Source organism: Spermophilus citellus (assembly GCF_964194105.1).
Source record: "Spermophilus citellus genome assembly, chromosome: 11".
NCBI lineage: Eukaryota > Metazoa > Chordata > Mammalia > Rodentia > Sciuridae > Spermophilus > Spermophilus citellus.
The window spans coordinates 97,071,880-97,090,166 of NC_138192.1; the positions used below are offsets into that span (position 1 = coordinate 97,071,880).

General features: G+C 33.9%; 1 protein-coding gene across 1 annotated transcript in view; it reads right to left on the minus strand.

Moving 5' to 3' along the window:
* The window catches only part of DNAH7 (dynein axonemal heavy chain 7), a gene marked incomplete at both ends in the record, with an annotated part of 288,918 nt that overhangs the window by 41,180 nt on the left and 229,451 nt on the right, over positions 1-18,287 (minus strand). Inside the window, 5 exons of the mRNA XM_081261736.1 lie at positions 3,683-3,775; positions 5,308-5,502; positions 6,444-6,570; positions 12,199-12,534; positions 13,213-13,346. Of these exons, the coding sequence (XP_081117862.1) occupies positions 3,683-3,775; positions 5,308-5,502; positions 6,444-6,570; positions 12,199-12,534; positions 13,213-13,346 (885 nt within the window). The remainder of the gene's footprint in view (positions 1-3,682; positions 3,776-5,307; positions 5,503-6,443; positions 6,571-12,198; positions 12,535-13,212; positions 13,347-18,287) is intronic.

Genomic DNA, 18,287 nt, shown 5'->3' on the forward strand with positions numbered 1-18,287 from the left:
CCAGTAGAGACAAATTGCACTGTTGCACTTATAATGCTAACAATGAACAAAATTTACTTTCTACCAAGACTGAACTGTTAGTTCCCAAGGCCAATAAAGCACTGCTAGCTATTCAGTTTGCAAGGTAATAGAACTGGGTCTCATGCAATCTGATTATGCCATCATTAGATTGGTATAATGAAATCTGTCAGTAACAAAAATTACAGACTAATTTAGGCAACCATCTTCCCAAAGGAAGAAATGAGGTTTGTGATCTTCTATGTGTGCTTTTCTGTGTGTTGCAAATTCCTACAGGATTTATCTGGGGTCAGAGAAACATATTAACTTATATTTGACAAGTTTCTTATTGAAAGCTGATTAATTTGCTTTTTGTTTACAGTCCAGGAAGACAGAACTATGGCTAGAAGCTTGTCATTTTGTAAATGAGCTCAAAACATTTCACATGTCAGTATTTATCCACTTGATATGTTTCTTTTGTCATTAAAACACTATAAACTGTTTAATTTTAAAGGAAAGTGCAAGACCACTTCATTTTTCCTACTGGTGATTTAGTGAGAATCATTCATGTTTTCGCAAACTTGAGAATTAGAGAGCTTGGCATTTGTGGCTTCTCACTACTGAGTTGGGTTGGGTTGAGGAGAGAGAGATGGAAAGGAGACCCACTCCAAAAGAGTATACTGACAAAGTCTACTGTAAGCCAGAGATCAATCAATTGCCAATTTACCTGGTGGGCAAATCTATTATCTTTTGACTTAAGAGACAGCAAAGCAATATAATCTATAGACTACCAGCTTAAATATTAGCCTCTACACCATTACTCCTTTCCCTGATATAATACCATTTTGTGTGGGAAACTATCCCTTTAAAAGGCTTATAGCCAAATATCATTTTATATTATATAGATTCCAAAATCATCACTTCACCACTAGAAATTGGAGCACATGTTAATACTAAGCATAAAGGGTTTGAAGTTGCTGGATAATATAATGGCATTCTAACAATTATGTTTATATTAAGGACATGAGTGCGATGGTATACAATTAATTACGTCACTTAAGATAGACTGAGTGTAGCTGTAGTTGTTTAGTTGTAGTTGTTTCCTAGTTGAAGTGGTTTAACACAACAGAAGCTTGTTTCTTGGCCCTGCAGACATCTGGGTTTGTAGGAACTACCTCTATGTCAGTTGGCTCAGCCATCAAGCCTGCTTTTAGCACTTACACATCAACACATCATTCTACAATTTTGATGGCAGGGAGAGTGCACTGAAGATTCTCACACGGAAGTCACATGCTTCTGCCCTAACACTTGTGTTCATATTTCATTGGCCAATATTGAAGTCTATGGCCACAATCCCTGAACTCAAGTGGGCACTGAGGGAGAGGAGAACTGAGCTAGAAACACTGGTAAGTAGCATTAGTCTACATGCTCAGCCACCTATCCAAGGATAAGGGGAAAACTCTATGGGAGATTTTTGAATACATACAAAAAATGTTATAAGACAGGATGCTGAAGTATTGGGTGGAACAGCTGACAGAAGTTATGAAAACAAGTTTGATCTCCACTGATTTAAAAGCAAACAAACAAACAGCATACAGACCAAAAAAAAAAAATACCCCAAACAACAACAAAACCTCAACTCAAATTCCCTCTGATATACTTTGAGAAGAGACTGAATATGGAAGGTCATACTTGTTCTCCTTGCTAGCTCAATATATTTTCAGATTAAACTGTCAAGTTTTTTAAAATGTAAAACTGGGGAAGAGATATTTGTAGATGAAACTGACAACAGGAAGTGGCTCATTAATCACTTTTTGGGGGGTGGGGTACTAGGGACTGAACTCAGGGCACCTGGCCACTGAATCACATCCCCAGCCCTATTCTGTATTTTATTTAGAGACAGGGTCTCACTGGGTTGCTTAGCACTTCGCCATTGCTGAGGCTGGCTCTGAACTAGCAATCCTCTTGTCTCAGCCTCCTAAACTGCTGGGATTACAGATGTGCGCTATAGCGCCCGGCTTCATTAATCACTTTTAATCAAACAACATACATCATGAAATGAAGCCTGTTTTTCAAATATTGAGGAGGAAAGGTCAATGGTATTAATATTAAATTATTAATATTAAACCATTTTGGTGTAATAGTCTTTAGGTTGGAAAACAAAGTAAAAAGCTGAAAATGTTAATAAAAGGTAAATTATAGGGGAAATCATGTTAAGCAGGTTTGAAGCATTCAATTTTTCTCCCATATTTAATACTTAAAGTGAAGTATTAAAGTGAAGCTTACCACTAAAGTTTTAGTGCAAATTCTTTTTTAAAAAAGGTAAGGCTATCAAGGGATAAGATATTTCACTGGGTTCAAAATGAACATCAAATTCTGGGATTGTTTCCTTCCATCTCCTGAGAGCAGGACAGCATTTTGACTTTCATGGGCCCTAGACACTTCGTAGGCTCCATCCTCCATTAAAAAAAAATTGAAAATTATATTTTACAGATTTTTTGTATAAAGACAAATTTAATACACGTTGGAGAAAATATTCTGTTTTAAAATAAATTTTATTCATGGATCACCTAAAAGTATCATGGGCCCACTGAGCTGAATGGATACTTGGGCCCTGGCTAAGAACAGATTGCCAACCCATGTAAGAACAAGGTGTGTTCACTGAGCAGACTGTGGCTCCAAGACGAAAAAACATCTCTATGCCATGCTATCACTGAGGTATATAAAAACAATTTTTAAACTATAGTATTTTTACCATTTATGTTCTGTATTGTTATTGTAGTTAGAATGGAGGAAATACCTGATATTTCCTAATTCAAGTTATAAATACAGTAAGTTTTGAAATAATTATGTAAAGCTTTTGTAGAGTATCAATGGACAATTAGGATATGTTCTAAAAAATTTCCCAATGTATCTGTAGTTTATATTTTTCAGAGTATACTAGTATCTTACTCTGTGATATGGTCAATATATTAAGGTGAATATATTTTATATAGACTTTAATACAAAGAAGGATATAGATGAGTATCCTATACAAAGCCATTTCCTGATTTGTTGGTTATATAGTTTATGATTTAAAGAAATTAAAAGTAACATTATTGATATTTTCCTTTGTCATCAACAATGATGAATATCTTAAAAATAATATTTGACTTGCTTTCTAAAGGCTGACTATATATAGTCATTACATATATGTGTATATATGTATATACATATATGTATATACATATATACACATATATGTATATATATGTATGTGTCTGTGTCTGTGTGTGTGTGTGGAGAGAGAGAGAGAGAGAGAGAGAGAGAGAGAGTAATTCAAGGCATCTAAAAAAAACTAGTATATAGTAACTTGATGTTAATGCCATTGACTAATTTCCCCAAAGTAATAAAATAAAATGAGTAAAAATGAGACTATAACATGTAAACAGAGAAGATTATGAGGTATGGGAAACATGAGATATAAAGAAGAGTCATGAAATAAATAAAACTAAAAAATATAAGCTAATTAGTCACTTAGCATGATTTTAGTAAAAACTTTTTGAAAAATGGCTACATTAAAAGGAAGTGGAATATTTTTCAGACTCCCCCTCCTCTATGATTACTAAAGGAAATACACATTTGGCTGGACTGTGCAGAGAGGAGAGGCAGGAATCACAGAGCTTCTTTCAAAGACCAGGTTTACCTTATCTGGCCTCAAGCATCGGATGATCAGCATCCTTTGAAACTCATTTGCTTTTTCTTCCCACTCTTCAGGGAAAACCTCATGGTGTGGTTCCTGTAAGTACAATGCATATATAATTTAATGTTCAAGATTTTGTATAAAAAGCAGGTATTTTGACATAAATCAATTTTTAGAGAATATATATAATGAATAAGTGAAAACATGCTTGTGTGAATTTCATTATTTTATTAAAGTTGGGGCAAAGTTATGAAATAAATAATAAGAAAATTAAAAACATCCTGAAGGACTCAAAACAAGGACACAAACTAAATAGATTAATGTCAACATGTGTGTGTGTGTGTGTTGCTTTTTTTTTTTTTTTTTTTTTTTGAGAGGGTGCAGTTCCAGGGATTGAACTCAGGGGCACTTGACCCCTGAGCCACATCCTCAGCTCTATTTTGTATTTTTATTTAGTAACAGCCCTATTTTCACTGAGCTGCTGAGGCTGGCTTTGAACTCGCGATCCTCCTGCCTCTCCAGCCACTGGAATTAGAGGCGGGCGCCACTACACCTGGCAATGTGTGTTTTTGAAACTTCAGGATAGGCTATGTGGTTTCTCAAATCATCAATCTCTATGCTTCAGACAGTTAATAAAATTTTAACTTAGAAAAGAGTATCAGCAAAAACACTTGTTTCTAGGAAACATCTTACTATTACCAAGGAGAAATCCAAACTAGATCCATTACAAATATGTAAAGTCATGTGTAGATACACTCTCACTATCATTTATAATAGGCAACAAATAAAATAAATACAATTAAAAAAAATTTCCATCTATCTTTCTCTTCTCCACCAACGTTCCCCAGAGCTCTTGCCATAGTATATAAAAAGGAAAACAAATAGTCAAAAGAATAGAAACCAAGGAATGAAAAAATTAACTGGGAATTAGAAAATACTAGTCCATGTACTTGAGGAAAAGCAACAATTGCTATATATCTCAGAAAGGAAACTGTTTTATGGGCATGTGACAAGTGTAATAATAGGCTCTAATTAGCAAGATAAGGTCTTAGGAAAATATTTTTAAACTAGTAGCTCTCCCTTTTCCTCAAATGACAAAAAGTATTTATTAGCTTGTGTTCTGCCTTCAGAATATATAATCAAACAGCTATTTGTGTGTGGGGTGGGAAGTGGCTTTTTTTTTTTGGAAACGGTTGTCTTGCTATGCTGCCCCGACTGATCTCAAACTCATGGGCTCAAGTGATCCCCCACCCAGCCTCCTGAGTAACTGAGACTACAGGTGTGTGCCACCACAGCTAGCATGTTTGATAAAATTTCAGTTTATCTGCTCATATGAATGTCAAAATCTAATTTGATAATGAATAAGAACTTGGAATGGAAATTCAACCAAAATATTTTAAGACCATGCAGCTGCTACATTTCCATACATTTCTGAGACCAAATGGAAGTTTAATAAAACCATTGACTTAGAAAGGTGAGGATAATATAAATCAAAGCTTGTATTTTAATATCTAACCAGTTGTTTAAAGCTGATTTAAATCTTGCTTTTATGCAAAGATAAGATACACTATTTAACATTATTTTCTCCATTTAAAAACTGTGAAATAAACAAGAGGGTTAAAACATACCAAACTATCATATACTCTTTTCCAGCCATCCTTTAAGCGCATAAACTCTTTCCGAATTGCTTTGAAAGAAGGCAAGTCATCTAATCGACATATCTCATCCCAGGACTTTTGAGGGAGCCATGTACAAGGGTTGGCATGAGGGTTATCCAGTCCAATGCCACCAGTTAGCAGAAATCTCCACTCAGTTTTATTGATCTTTAGAAAACAAAGCACCATGAATGAATTAATCATTAATCAGTTTACATTTTAAAAGAGCTGAAAATTTATTTATAAGTTTCATATATAGTCCTAATGAAATTCTGAAGCTTAACACAGCTCATTATTTAGCCAAAAGAAAACAAAATATCAATTATAAACAGTTTTCAAAATAGTTTCATTTTAAATAGCTACTTTTCAATTGCTTTTTCCAGAAATAATTTAAATATGAAAATTTGAATATATTCTATTTTAATATATGTACTTTCAAATGATTGCTTAAGAGTTCCATTGGTCTATACATTGTAGAAAGGTAGAAAACTATCCATCTGCCATATTTTCAATTATTTTACACAAAATATACAAAACTTTGGCAAGAAATGCAAAGAACAAAATCATTACTCTTTGAGAATGCAATCAATATATTACCATAGAAAATCAATAAATCTTGAACATATATTTGTATAAAGTAGTGACTTTATACTTCTTTTCCATTTTAAAAGGTGCTTCCTATATTTTAAATGAATAGATTTAAAGGATAACAAAAATTTATGTAAGATACTATTTAAGCTCAAATGGTTAGATTTGACTAACTTGCACATGATTTTAAAAATATTACCATGTACTCTATAACTTGGTAAAAATACATAAACATATGTAGTAAATTTATATGCATTGTTATCTAGGATTCTAATAGAAACAGACTTATTTTAAACTAAAACATAAAAATTTAAGTGATAGTAACATAATGAACTGTGTTTAATTTGTATTTCACCTGTGTGAATAAACTGCCTTGTTGTAATGCCTTGCTTTAAATAAAAATTAGCATCATTTAAACCTACCTATAATCTTTTCATATATATTCCCATGCAAATTAGTAAATTAATAAATCCGTGTTAATATTATGGTGTTGTTGTTCTTAGGACTAAAGCAGTACTGACCACACGATCATGGATCTGTAGATTCACAGTGAGACAAAAGGAGAAGAGCAGCTTATCCTTTTCAAAGAGGGACCGGCAGACATTAACATACAGTGAGTAAGTGAAGTGATCCCTGAGAATCTGTAGCCTGAGGAGCCCATGGAAAAGTGAATAAATAAAAATACGTTACACTTAAAAAAAAAAAACACTCTTAAAAAAACCCATTATAAGCCATTTAGATGTATGTTCTTTTAATAAACTTTCTGGTCAATTACTCCCAAGCAATCAAGGGTCTTCAGCAAGAGCACCAATTTGAGAGTCACACAGTGTAGAAACACCTCAGTAGAATTGCATTTTACTGCCAACTGATTTTTTAAAAAATTTCATCTTCCTTTGGGGAAAAAGCCAGTGCATGGTATATTAATCTATTACATTAAAAGGTTTGTAGGCTATTTTTAACTACAAACCATTTCTGGGGGTAAAATATGACCTTGATAATGCAGATACTTTGAAATATTTTATAATAAATGTTAAATGAGCACAATTAAATTAATGATTTCTTTGTTAAATAATTAACAGCAGGTTTGCTATTATTTATGATATTCTGTTCATAAGTCCATAAAATTATTATTCTGTTATTTATGATACTCTGTTAATAAATCCATAAAATCTAGAGAAATCACAATTTGATTATGCTTTTTTATTAGCATAGAGACAAAACATGGATATGAATAATTACAATATTTCCAAACTGATGGCTACTGTGTGATCTGTAATAATTCTTAAAAATCAATATGACATTTTATGAATTTTAACTTAATTGTCAAAGGAAATAAATTATTGAAATCAATCAAATTTTAAAAATATTTTTATTACATAAGTATAAAATTATAATAGGAAAGAATAGTTAGCTAAAATATTTGTTAGCTAAAATATTTAGCTAAATATTTAAAATAGCTAAAATATTTATAAGGAGCTGATGACTAATATAAATAAGAACCTAAGTTTTCTAAGCAGATCAATTATTTGAAAGAAAAATCAACATAGTTTGATTAAGCAAAATTATACTGGTATTTCTTAAAGTGTTTACAAAAATATTACTGCTAAGACCAGAATTTAGCTATTTTCAGACTGATACCCTATACTGTTACTCACTCTCGTTGTATTTTCTTTTTTATTTTTTCTTACCTGCCTATTTCCTTATTTATTTTATCACCTGCCAGCATTCCCATAAAACAATGACAACAAATTAATAAAACAAATTATGCACCTATATTATTTCTAGCTGAGAATTCTGAAAAAGGGTTTGGTGGAGAAGGCCTTGAAAATAGTTGTGGTAATACAGTTGAATTCTTATTCTTGTTCCCATTGTTATGCTAATAGGCCTCTTCATGCATGGCATTTGATTTGTCTCACCTGGAACAGTATAATTAGTACAGGTGACTCAGGTTTGGTCTTTCTGGAATAAAAGAAAAATCCCTGCACTCTAAGACAAATTTCCTCTTGTAAACCGGAAGATCAAAGGAAAATTATAAAGGTCAATCATATTAGAATTTGAAGCTTAATCCTCCTAGTGACAAAGTGCAGATTAAAATATGATACTTTAATAACCTATTCCATTGGGAAAATATTAAAAATATTCATTCAGTGCTGGGAGTGACACAGTGATATCATTCATGTTTCTCTGATGGAGTTGTATATTTGAATAACTTTCCAGTAAAGAAATTCATATTTTCTGGAAAAAATTAAATTTCTTTGTCCTAATTTTGGGATTTTAGCCTAAGGAAAATAATGATGTAGATGTTTGTATTTACTGCAGCATTATATATAATACAAAAGCTAGGGACTATCTATAAGTCTTAAAGAGATTGTGGAACATTCCTAAAATGGTATATTGTACAGCTACTAAAAATGCTTCAAAAAACTATTTAATAACATGGAAAAATTATCTTGATAGAAGTGGAAGGAAAAGAAAAAACTGTGCACTGTGTGTGTGTGTGTGTGAGTGTGTGTGTATACATAGGGAGAGAGATCTCAGTTTGGCCCCTAATAACAAAACTTTGTTGTTGTTTCTGTGGTTTTTTCCTTGATAATTATTTATTCTGATTCTATTTTAGTACATAAATTCTAATGTACTAAATTTTTTAAAAAACCAGATAATTCAAATTACTTATGGAAATTTCACAGTATCTACCATAATAGTCATAACATATTATTGATGCCATACTTAAATAATCAATATGAATAATTACCACTAGAAAACAAATAAAATGAAATAAATTTATATATATTTGGGCTAATATTAAGATTCTAAAACAAACTTATAGGCTAGTATCAATGGACACATTCTCTCTGGGCTTTTGGTATAGCTATGATCCAATAAATGGCCACAGTCCAGCTATTATCCAATGTTTATCAATGATTGGCAGATAAACATATCATTCCTATAAAAACTCATTCTCTTTTATTTTTGATCTGGCAGCTGGTGTCTTAATTGGAAACTTTTATTTTACAGAACAGAGAAAGGATGGGGATTAACAGGACGGACTAAAGAATCTCTCTTGGTGTGGCTGCTTTAGAATACTGTTCTGCAATATTGACTGAAAGGAAATACACCCAAATCCTTTGATCATAGGTTCCATGCCAGGATATGTACCTACCAGAGATGCGAACACACCTGCACCAAACCCACAGAGGAGAAGACTCAGGGCAACAAAGCTCAAAACAGCCTTAAACTAGAAGTACATGTCCTCAAAAGAAGAATGGATAAATATTCTGGGATAGAATTTTAGGACAAACAAAAATTTAAAATAACAGGCCTAATTCTCTTGTTGAAAATGAGATTCCTCTTGCCTCCTTTGCCATAGAGCATCTTCAATTGTAATTATTTTCTCCTATCTTTGAAAAATGTATATAATTTTTTTAGAAAGCCTTTGTCTGCTTTACTTCTTTGAAATGTAAATATGCGGGGGAAGGGCAGGAGGCCAACATCAGTAGGCATCTTGCTCCAAATTGCAAAATTACCTCCAATCCTATAGATACGAAAAGTTTGTTTTGCCTCTAGATAAAGCTAATTTGCTATCACAGATGGTCACCTCAATTAGCAAGAAGAGTTAGGATGAACTAAGTGTGACATTATGAGTTGTATCTGCTTGGCTAGCAATAAAGGGGGTAAAATTTCTTTCTATCTTCACAATCTCTCTGCAGTTTGCCTGTAACATGCATCACATTCTGGTTTAATGCTTATTCAGCAATGAAGCTGTTTTTTTTGTCTACTACCTTTGTGGAGAGAATTTCTGCCTGGGTCAGGAGAAGATTTAGATTTTAATTACATTTCCCCAACAAGTCACACAACGGAGAACTAGTTAACAATGAAAGAGGACAAAACACTGCACTACATACAACAATATGCATAAATTTCACAAACATAATATTGAGTGCAAAATGACAGACACAGAAGAGCACACAAAGCAAGCCCATTTTATATGAACTTCTAAAGCAGGCAAACCTAATTCACAGAGCTGAAGTTGGGACAGTGGTAATCTTGGGGGAGGGAAGTCTGTGGCTAGAAGTGGATCAGAGAGGAATTCTTGGGCTGTTGATAACGTTCAGTGTCTGGAGCTGGGTGCTGGTTTTACAAGTGTGCTCACTTTTGAAAATTCATTGGGTAAATACTTCTGATTTCCGAACATTTCCACAGATACATTAATACTTCAGTAAAGGTTTTAAAATATAATTTCTTTATTAGTACTTGGTTCCAGAATTATCCTTTACATTTTCTAGAGTCGTGCATATGATTTTTATTATTTCTGAATTAAAGGATCTAAATTACATAATTCAAGGACTTTGACTGCAAAAGAAAATGCCATCTATGTTTTCTAGATTTTATCGAAATCTCGTATTTGGGTAAAAGGAGTTGGCTTTCTTTAACTCTTAAAGGACTCTACCACAGTTATGAAGAAAAAGATGCCATATCTTGGATGAGCTTTACTTTGATAAAGCAAGAAACAAGTAAAGGAACAAGAGCTATTTTAAAAGTACAGACTTGATCAGGAGTGGTGGCACATGCCTATAATCCCAATGACTCAGGAGGCTGAGGCAGGAGGATGGCAAGTTTGAAGCCAGCCTCAGTAAATTAGCAAAGCCCTAAGCCACTTAACAAAATCTTGTCTCAAAAACTAAAAAGGGCTGGGGTTGCAGCTCAGTGGTTAAACATTCCTGGATTCAATCCCAGTAAACCACCCCCACTCCTCAAAAAAAAAAAAAAAAAAAAAAAAAAAATTAAAGCACAAACTTGTTCTAATTTTTAAACCTTATACAAAAACATATCTTTAAATGATAAACCAACAAAATTTTCTTCTCTATTCTCCTATAAATAGTAAGGGTTTATATTAGTTAGAGTATAACATTCTGATGGTTATTATTTTAAGCCAGGTTGAAATTAAGAATCCCAATGAAAGGCAGAACATCATTTACTATATGGCTACCATGTATACTATACCGTAGTAAGGATTGGGAATTTTTTAAATCCCGTGGAATCTACTATGCAAACCAAACACGCATGCTTAACTAACTAACTTATAATGCAAACAGCCTGAAACTTTTTAAAAAAAGACCACCTAAAAGTATTTTTTTCTTTATTACAGTAATCCTTGCTAAACTTGAATATTTCAGGAACTGGAAGAAATAGAGAAATAACCTAAACATTTTCAAGTATCATTATGTTAAAATGAACTTGAAACTACTATCATGCATTTATTCCTGAAAAATAACTCCCTTTTTCTCTTCTCTTTGTCATGAAATTTTTTTGACAAGTCCAATGTGCCAGTTGTATACCTTTATTAGTTTAATATTCAAACTTGAAAAGTAATGAATGATACTGGCAAAAAAGTTGCTCAGTCTGAGCATTCAAAATTTCAGACCTCTACCATGATAAATAAAAGGAATTTTATTCAGATTTAAATGAGATTAGCACTTATGATTAAAAAAAATAATAATTATTTACTGTGAGCGGTAACTGTTCAATTGAGTTTCCCTGTGTGTGTGAACCACGAAGAAACCAACTACCAAGGTTCATAATGATCAAGGGCAAAGTTGTAATTATTACTATTTTTACTCAAAAAATAATTTCATGTTGAGCCCTATTTAAAACATGTCTTAATGCCAAACTAAAAATTATCTCATTGATGACAAATCAAATGAATTTTGCTCTATCATACATTTATTACTAAGTAAGGTCTTAATTGCTCTACTTTGATAGTCACTATAATAGTATTATAATATTTTTATTATTATATAAAATAAAGTATATTAATACATAAAAGAAGCTCTGAAAAAAAGAGAGGCTCTAATTATCACAAATAATCATAATAAGATTTAGAATTTTTACCTTGGTACCTGACAAATTACATATGTAGGAATTAAAATGTGAAATGCGACTTTTGGAAGGTAAGCTCGAAGGGAACAGGAATCATACATTTTGGGGGATATTAACCACTCTTCCCATGCCTTTAGTCATTGAGATATTTTACAAATGATAAATAGAGGTAAATGTTTCTATTTCTATAGTTGTATTATAAACCTGTATCTCTGTAAAAAAATTTCTTGGCAAAATAAATTTGGACACATGTGTTCAATTTCTAATTCTCAAATTAATATCTCAATGGTTAACCAAGTTCATTTTAGGCAAGAGTCCTGCACCATTCTGAAACAACAATGAAAATCATAAATTACTAAACTTCATACCTTATTATTAATTAGTATTTCTTTTACATACCTTTTTGCCAAGATTTCTGATTTCTCTGAATTTTCAATAGACAGGATGAAGAGGTTAATAAACCAGGTCAGTGAATATTGGTACATGGGCTCAATGTTGGCTAGATCAGCAATAGAAAAAAATAGGATGGAGGAATGGATGGCAATGGGACGGTAGCCCATGCGGGTGGCATCAATCTTCTTCTCTGTCTCTTCAGCTACTTCCTGCTTTTGAGAAATCTCATTAGCCAAAGCCTTGGAGGAAGATAATATCTTAATAGCAGTTTCATCTTCTAATATATTGCCTTCTGAAGATGAAAGAACTTCTAAAATCTTGTCTTCTATTTCTTTTAACTGCCTGGAATAAAGCACAATTTTCTCAAAAGAAAAAGAAATCATGCAGAAACACTTCACATATATGTTCTTTTAAAAGACACAAAGAGCTTGTAACCTAAAGAAAGGTATCACTTTGTGACAAATATCTGTAATGGAGATGTTATATAATTAACGTTTTATCTTGCAAAATGTCACAATGATGAGCCTTTCTGCTCCAGTACCCTCTCTAATGGTGATTTATATGGTACCTAGAGAGACATACGGCTAGCCAATCTACTCCGCCATTAAGAATCTCAGCTCAGAGTGAACAGAAAGTATCACTTCATTTATTTTCTGAAATTTTTCATGACTTACAGAACTTTACCCTTTCTACCTATGATATAGATATGAGCAGAAAGTGGGATACAAAGTACGCATTCATACAGTGCTCCAGTGTAACATGCTCATTACACAATGGACACTAACACTTTTGTGCTAAAACTTTGGGGAAGAGGTGAAAATACATTGCCTTGATGTGTGGCAAGCCTTCTAACTCTTCTAGCATCTAAGAACTTGTATGTAAATATATATTTGGCCTTATATTTAAAATTTTCCCATTTGCTATAGCTGATAGTTTAACAAAATAAATCTTTAACATGTATTTTAGTTCATTCTAAATGATCTCAAGACAAGAATAGTTCTGTTTTATGACAGTTAGAACCTTTTGTTTTCAGCTCCTTGCAATATCAAGGCTTGCTTTTCTTCTTCAAGATCTGGCCTTTCTCGTGCCACCACAATACCCAGAAGCTGATCCTGCATTCCTTCTGGAGTTATCATGAAGTTTAATAATGTTACCTATGAGTAAAATAGTATAAGTGAAAAATGCTTCAGTATTTCTATTGAGAAAGCCTCTGCTTATATGCCTCACGTTTTGACCATAAAATAGATTCTAATACATGTGAAACGGAATTAGTAGAGAATACAACCAAAGAAATAGACAAGTATAATTGTTGGGTTAAAAATCCCACAAAAGTTTGTTATAGTCAGAAGTATAATACTTCAAAGAATTTGTTTGGTGGTCAATTTATTCTCATTTCAAACTATTCTGATTTCTGACATCTATAATGCTAAAATAAATTAGAATCAATTTGGAAGCAATCCTTTATTTTGGCAGGACTAGCTGTTTTACTTTTTAAGGATTCTAGTGGTGTCAAAAGTAAAGGAAAATTTACAAAGTGAAATGAGGGATAAAAGAAATACTTATTACTTGTCATGAATAACGTATTTTCGAAACATGATAATCAGCCTCTATTGTGCACTCAGAAATTAACAAGTTAATGGTATCCATCAAGAGTCTATCAGTCAGCTGGGTGTGGAGGTGCACACCTGTAATTTCCGAAGCTCTGGAGGCTAAGACAGAGCATTCAAGTTCAAAGCCAGCCTCAGCAATTTAGCAAGGCCCTAAGCAACTTAGTGAGACTCTGTGTCAAAATAAAAATAAAAAGGGCCAGTAATGCCAGTATAAATTAAAAAAAAAATCTGTCTGCTAACACACCTGCTTAATGCAGGTAACTAATTGCTCTTATAGGCAGATCTCTCTTGTTGCACATCTTAACAGTCTTCCTCTCCTGGCTCTTTCCCATAAACATGTAAACATGCCCAGGTCTCTCTTTTTTTAAAAAACAGCAAATAAGTCATTCTATTGTTCCTATAATCCCATCCAGCTCAGGAATGATCTCTTCTCTTTACTTTGCTTCACAACTACACTTATTGAAAATGCTATTTATATATGTTGTCTGTTTCTACCTTATTTCATTATTCAGCCCTCTAAAATCTGCTTCCTTCTCTGTCTCTGTGTACCCAAAAATACACACAGCAATAAACCATAGCAACTTTCTGGCTGTAGTCACAATGAAGCCATAAATCAATGAACACTTGCTTGAGCTTGGCTTCCTGTGAAATCCTCCCTTTATTGTTTTTCATGAACCTGGCAGTCTGCCTGCCCACTTGTGTTAAAGTCTGCACCTGTGTCTTAAGCCTCCCTCTACTCCCTTTCATGTGTCTATTACTTGAGCTACAACGAACTGATTGTGGAATCCCATACCAACTATGAAATGCCTCCCTGTGCTTCAATGTTTGCTCTACTTTACACCTTTCCTCTTATAATCCACCAGATCAACTCCTTTTCATCTGCTAAGGTGCAGATGGAGTATTAGCTCCTCTTGGAAACTTTTCCACACCATGTGTTCCAACCCCACGCAGGCTACTTCTGGCTTTTCTTCATTGTGGTCCAAACTCCTCATATGTAGCACACATTATACTGGATGCAATCATGGGGTTACTCATCTCTCTCCCAGACTAGAGTAAAAATAGTTTTAGCATGGGGATCATCTCTTACTGGACCTCCTGGCTCTGTTGACTGGCAAAAAGCAATGCTCCCTATAAACTTACTGAATGAACAATCACAATGTCAGTGTTCCCTGTTCAAGGAGTTGTTTTCTGCTACTTCGGTTTCCTAAAATTTGAATCTGACAATTATTCTCCCTATGCCACAAGAAGAATAAGACACAGTCTGGCTCCTGCCCTCCTTAAGGAGTTTTGGTTTAGTTGGGTAAATAGAAGTGTAAATAACATCCAGTGGGGTGAGAACACCAACAGTGGAAAGCACGTGTGCTACAGAGGAAGGTGTCTAACCCAGGTCGGGAGGCCAGGGAGGGCTTCCTCCAAAGGAACGTCACCTGAGCTAAACCTTACAAGATGATTAGCAGTTAGTCAAAAGAAAGAAGAGGGCCAAATTATAAGCCAGAATTTCCCTTGGTTATTTAACAGACTCTCCTTCAGAACTGAAGAATCAGTAGTGTCTGAATTCCATCTCCAGAAAGTGGGATTTAATTGGTCTGGAGTGGGGCCAGGGTGTTTGGGAGGTGATTTGAACAGGCAGCAGGGTTGAGAATGACCACTCCTGGTGGAGGACACAGCACAGACAAAGAGGCAGAGCACGCTGAGGGGAGCCTAGGCAAGTCACCATGCATCACTGGACAGTATGCAGGCAGACCCCAGAAGGACTCTTCACAGTCTTAGGATTAGTGAAGATAAACATTTTCTGTCATGTGTACCTGAGAATTCAACATTCATAAGCATCAATACTAGGAATGTTTTCTTACCCTTAAAAATACTACAAACATCGTAGTAATTATTACAAATCATCAGAGGCAACCACAGTGTTTGTTCAAGTTTTCATTATTTCACTAATGAAAAAAAATTTTTAATAGGAAGTACCCTCCTAAACTCAGATCAGAGCACTGAATCCTATAGTGTCTGTTTTGTCCAAAAATTTGTTGTTGTCGTTTTATTTTGGTACTGGGTATTTGTCCCCGGTATTGAACCCAGGGACATTCTGCCATTGTGCTAAATCTCCAGCTCATTTTATTCTTTTTTTTTGAAACAGAATCTTGTTAAGTTGCTGAGGCTAGATCATCCTGCCTTAGCCTCCCTATTCACTGGGATTACAGGCATACGCCACCATACCTTGCTTCAAAAGTTTTTAATATATTTTATATCACAACTTACCTAGATTGTAGGTGTTAAATATTGCCATTTTGGCATATCTAAATCTGATTTTTTTTTTTTTTGGTACTGGGAATTGAACTCAGGCACACTCAACCACTAAACCACATCCCCACCCTATTTTGTATTTTATTTAGAGAAAAGGTCTCACTGAGTTGCTTAGCACCTTTCTTTTACTGCAGCTGGCTTTGAACTCATGATCCTCTTGCCTTAGCCATCCAAGCCACTGGGATTACAGGCATGTGCCACTGCTCCCAGCTGAATTTTTTAATTATAAATTTAAAATAGAAGAATTAGAAAAGAAGGAACAATAACAAAAAACCCCATCAGGCAAACTGCCTACTTGTTGCAGGTTACGATCAACCAAACAAAATACATGCAGCTATTAGAAGGATGATTTGCTTAGCCTAAGTATTCTTGATTTTGTTTTATTCCACTCAAGGCTCTACTAATCTAGGAAGCACCTTGTGTGGATTAGGACAAGAATCTTTCTACCTGCTGACAGCCCCAAACTAGGCCAAATCTAACTCAAGTGCTCAGGGTTAGGATTCAGCTGTATTCAGCTTTATCTTTGTGTTATGTATAAATGCATAACTATAGAAGCATCCAGCACTCTTTCCCCTAAGGATGAACAATTTCCTAGCAGCAGAAGGGTTAAAAAAAAAAAAGAAAAGAAAGAAAGAAAAGGGGGAAAAAACCCAACGGTCAAAAATAATATTATCTCTGAACTCTTCAGCATCTTTGGTGGTTTTGCCTGTTTTGCAAATTGTTGGCATTGCCAAAGCATCAAGGTCTTCCTTTCTTCCAAACTGGTAATGCTGTTACTGATGTTCTATTTTTGGTCTTTTTTTCATTTTTGTATCTCAGCTCTGTCTACTGGGTGGCAGACATTGTGTTTTCCTGTCTTTCCTTGTAAGAGAATGTTCCTTCTGAAGGAAGAGAGTAATTTGGCTATTGTAAGGAAATTTCCTGCCTTGGATCAGTAAGAGTAAAATAGCTTCCGGTAGCACCCTAGAAAGGCGATTCCCTTCTATCCAAACCCAGGCACCTGCTCTGTGGTGGGTGCTGTTTGGGTTAAATTTTTCTCTCATTTGTGGTCTGGCAGGTCTTGGATGCTACTAGGTATAGATTACATGAACATAATCACAAATTTAGATGAGATAATTAGAAATTCTTGAAACTGAGCAATTTGGAAGATTTATTAACTGTTGCATAATCCTCTACTGCTTTAGCATTTATTCAAGGAAACATTATAATTAAGGCTTTTAAGAGATTCTTTTTCCTATTGGCATGAGAAACCATGCTGCACAGGTTACATTTGCTTTAATGCAAAAGCTATAGGCACAGCATTAGCAAATGCATGTTTTATAACTTCTACTTCTCTGCATTCAAAAAGAAAGTATCCATTCATATTCCATTAATGTTGCATCTTTTGAAATCAAGATTTTTCAAATCTAGTCATTTGTTCACAAATAAACACTTTAAACCATACAAATATGGTGTCATAGGTTTACTTTCATTTAGACTCAAAATACTATGGCAGCACGACACCATCCCTTGGGTGTTTTTGAAAGCAAAAGGATCCTAAAAATTAGAATCAAGAGGAAGTATTCTAGTTTGTAAATGAAAGCAAGTAACGGCCTCACTATGTTTTCTAATCCCTGTTTAATCAATCCCAGCAATTAAAAATAATGAAGCAATAAGACACTCTGGGGATTGTAAAGATTTCTATAGTGAATCACAGATCAGTTTCTTCCCTACAGCGTTTTATGACTTCTGCCATAACCAGTTATTAGTGAACTTATGTTATTTTGTATGATATTTTCATATACTTACTAGAAAATAAAAAAGGCTTTACCTGTTATTTATTTAATACGTTTTTCAAACACAGCTTTGGGCTTTTATTTTTTTCTCTTCTACTTCATTCTTTTTCACTTCTATTTAGAAGTTAAATAGTAATGCTGATAGTTAACTTTCATATAACATTGCCCACTGAGCATATTCTATAAGCATTTTACATAGATTGGTCTTCACATGAATCTCTATGGGATACAAACTTTTATTATTCCCATTTTACAGATGAAGGAATACAGGCACAGAGAATTTAAGTGACATGTCCCAAATCACAACTGGTGAGTGATAGAGCAGGATTTCAAATCCATGTTTCTTAAAACTATATTGGATATAACATCTCCTAATAGGTAAATAGATATTAGATATTTTTTAGGT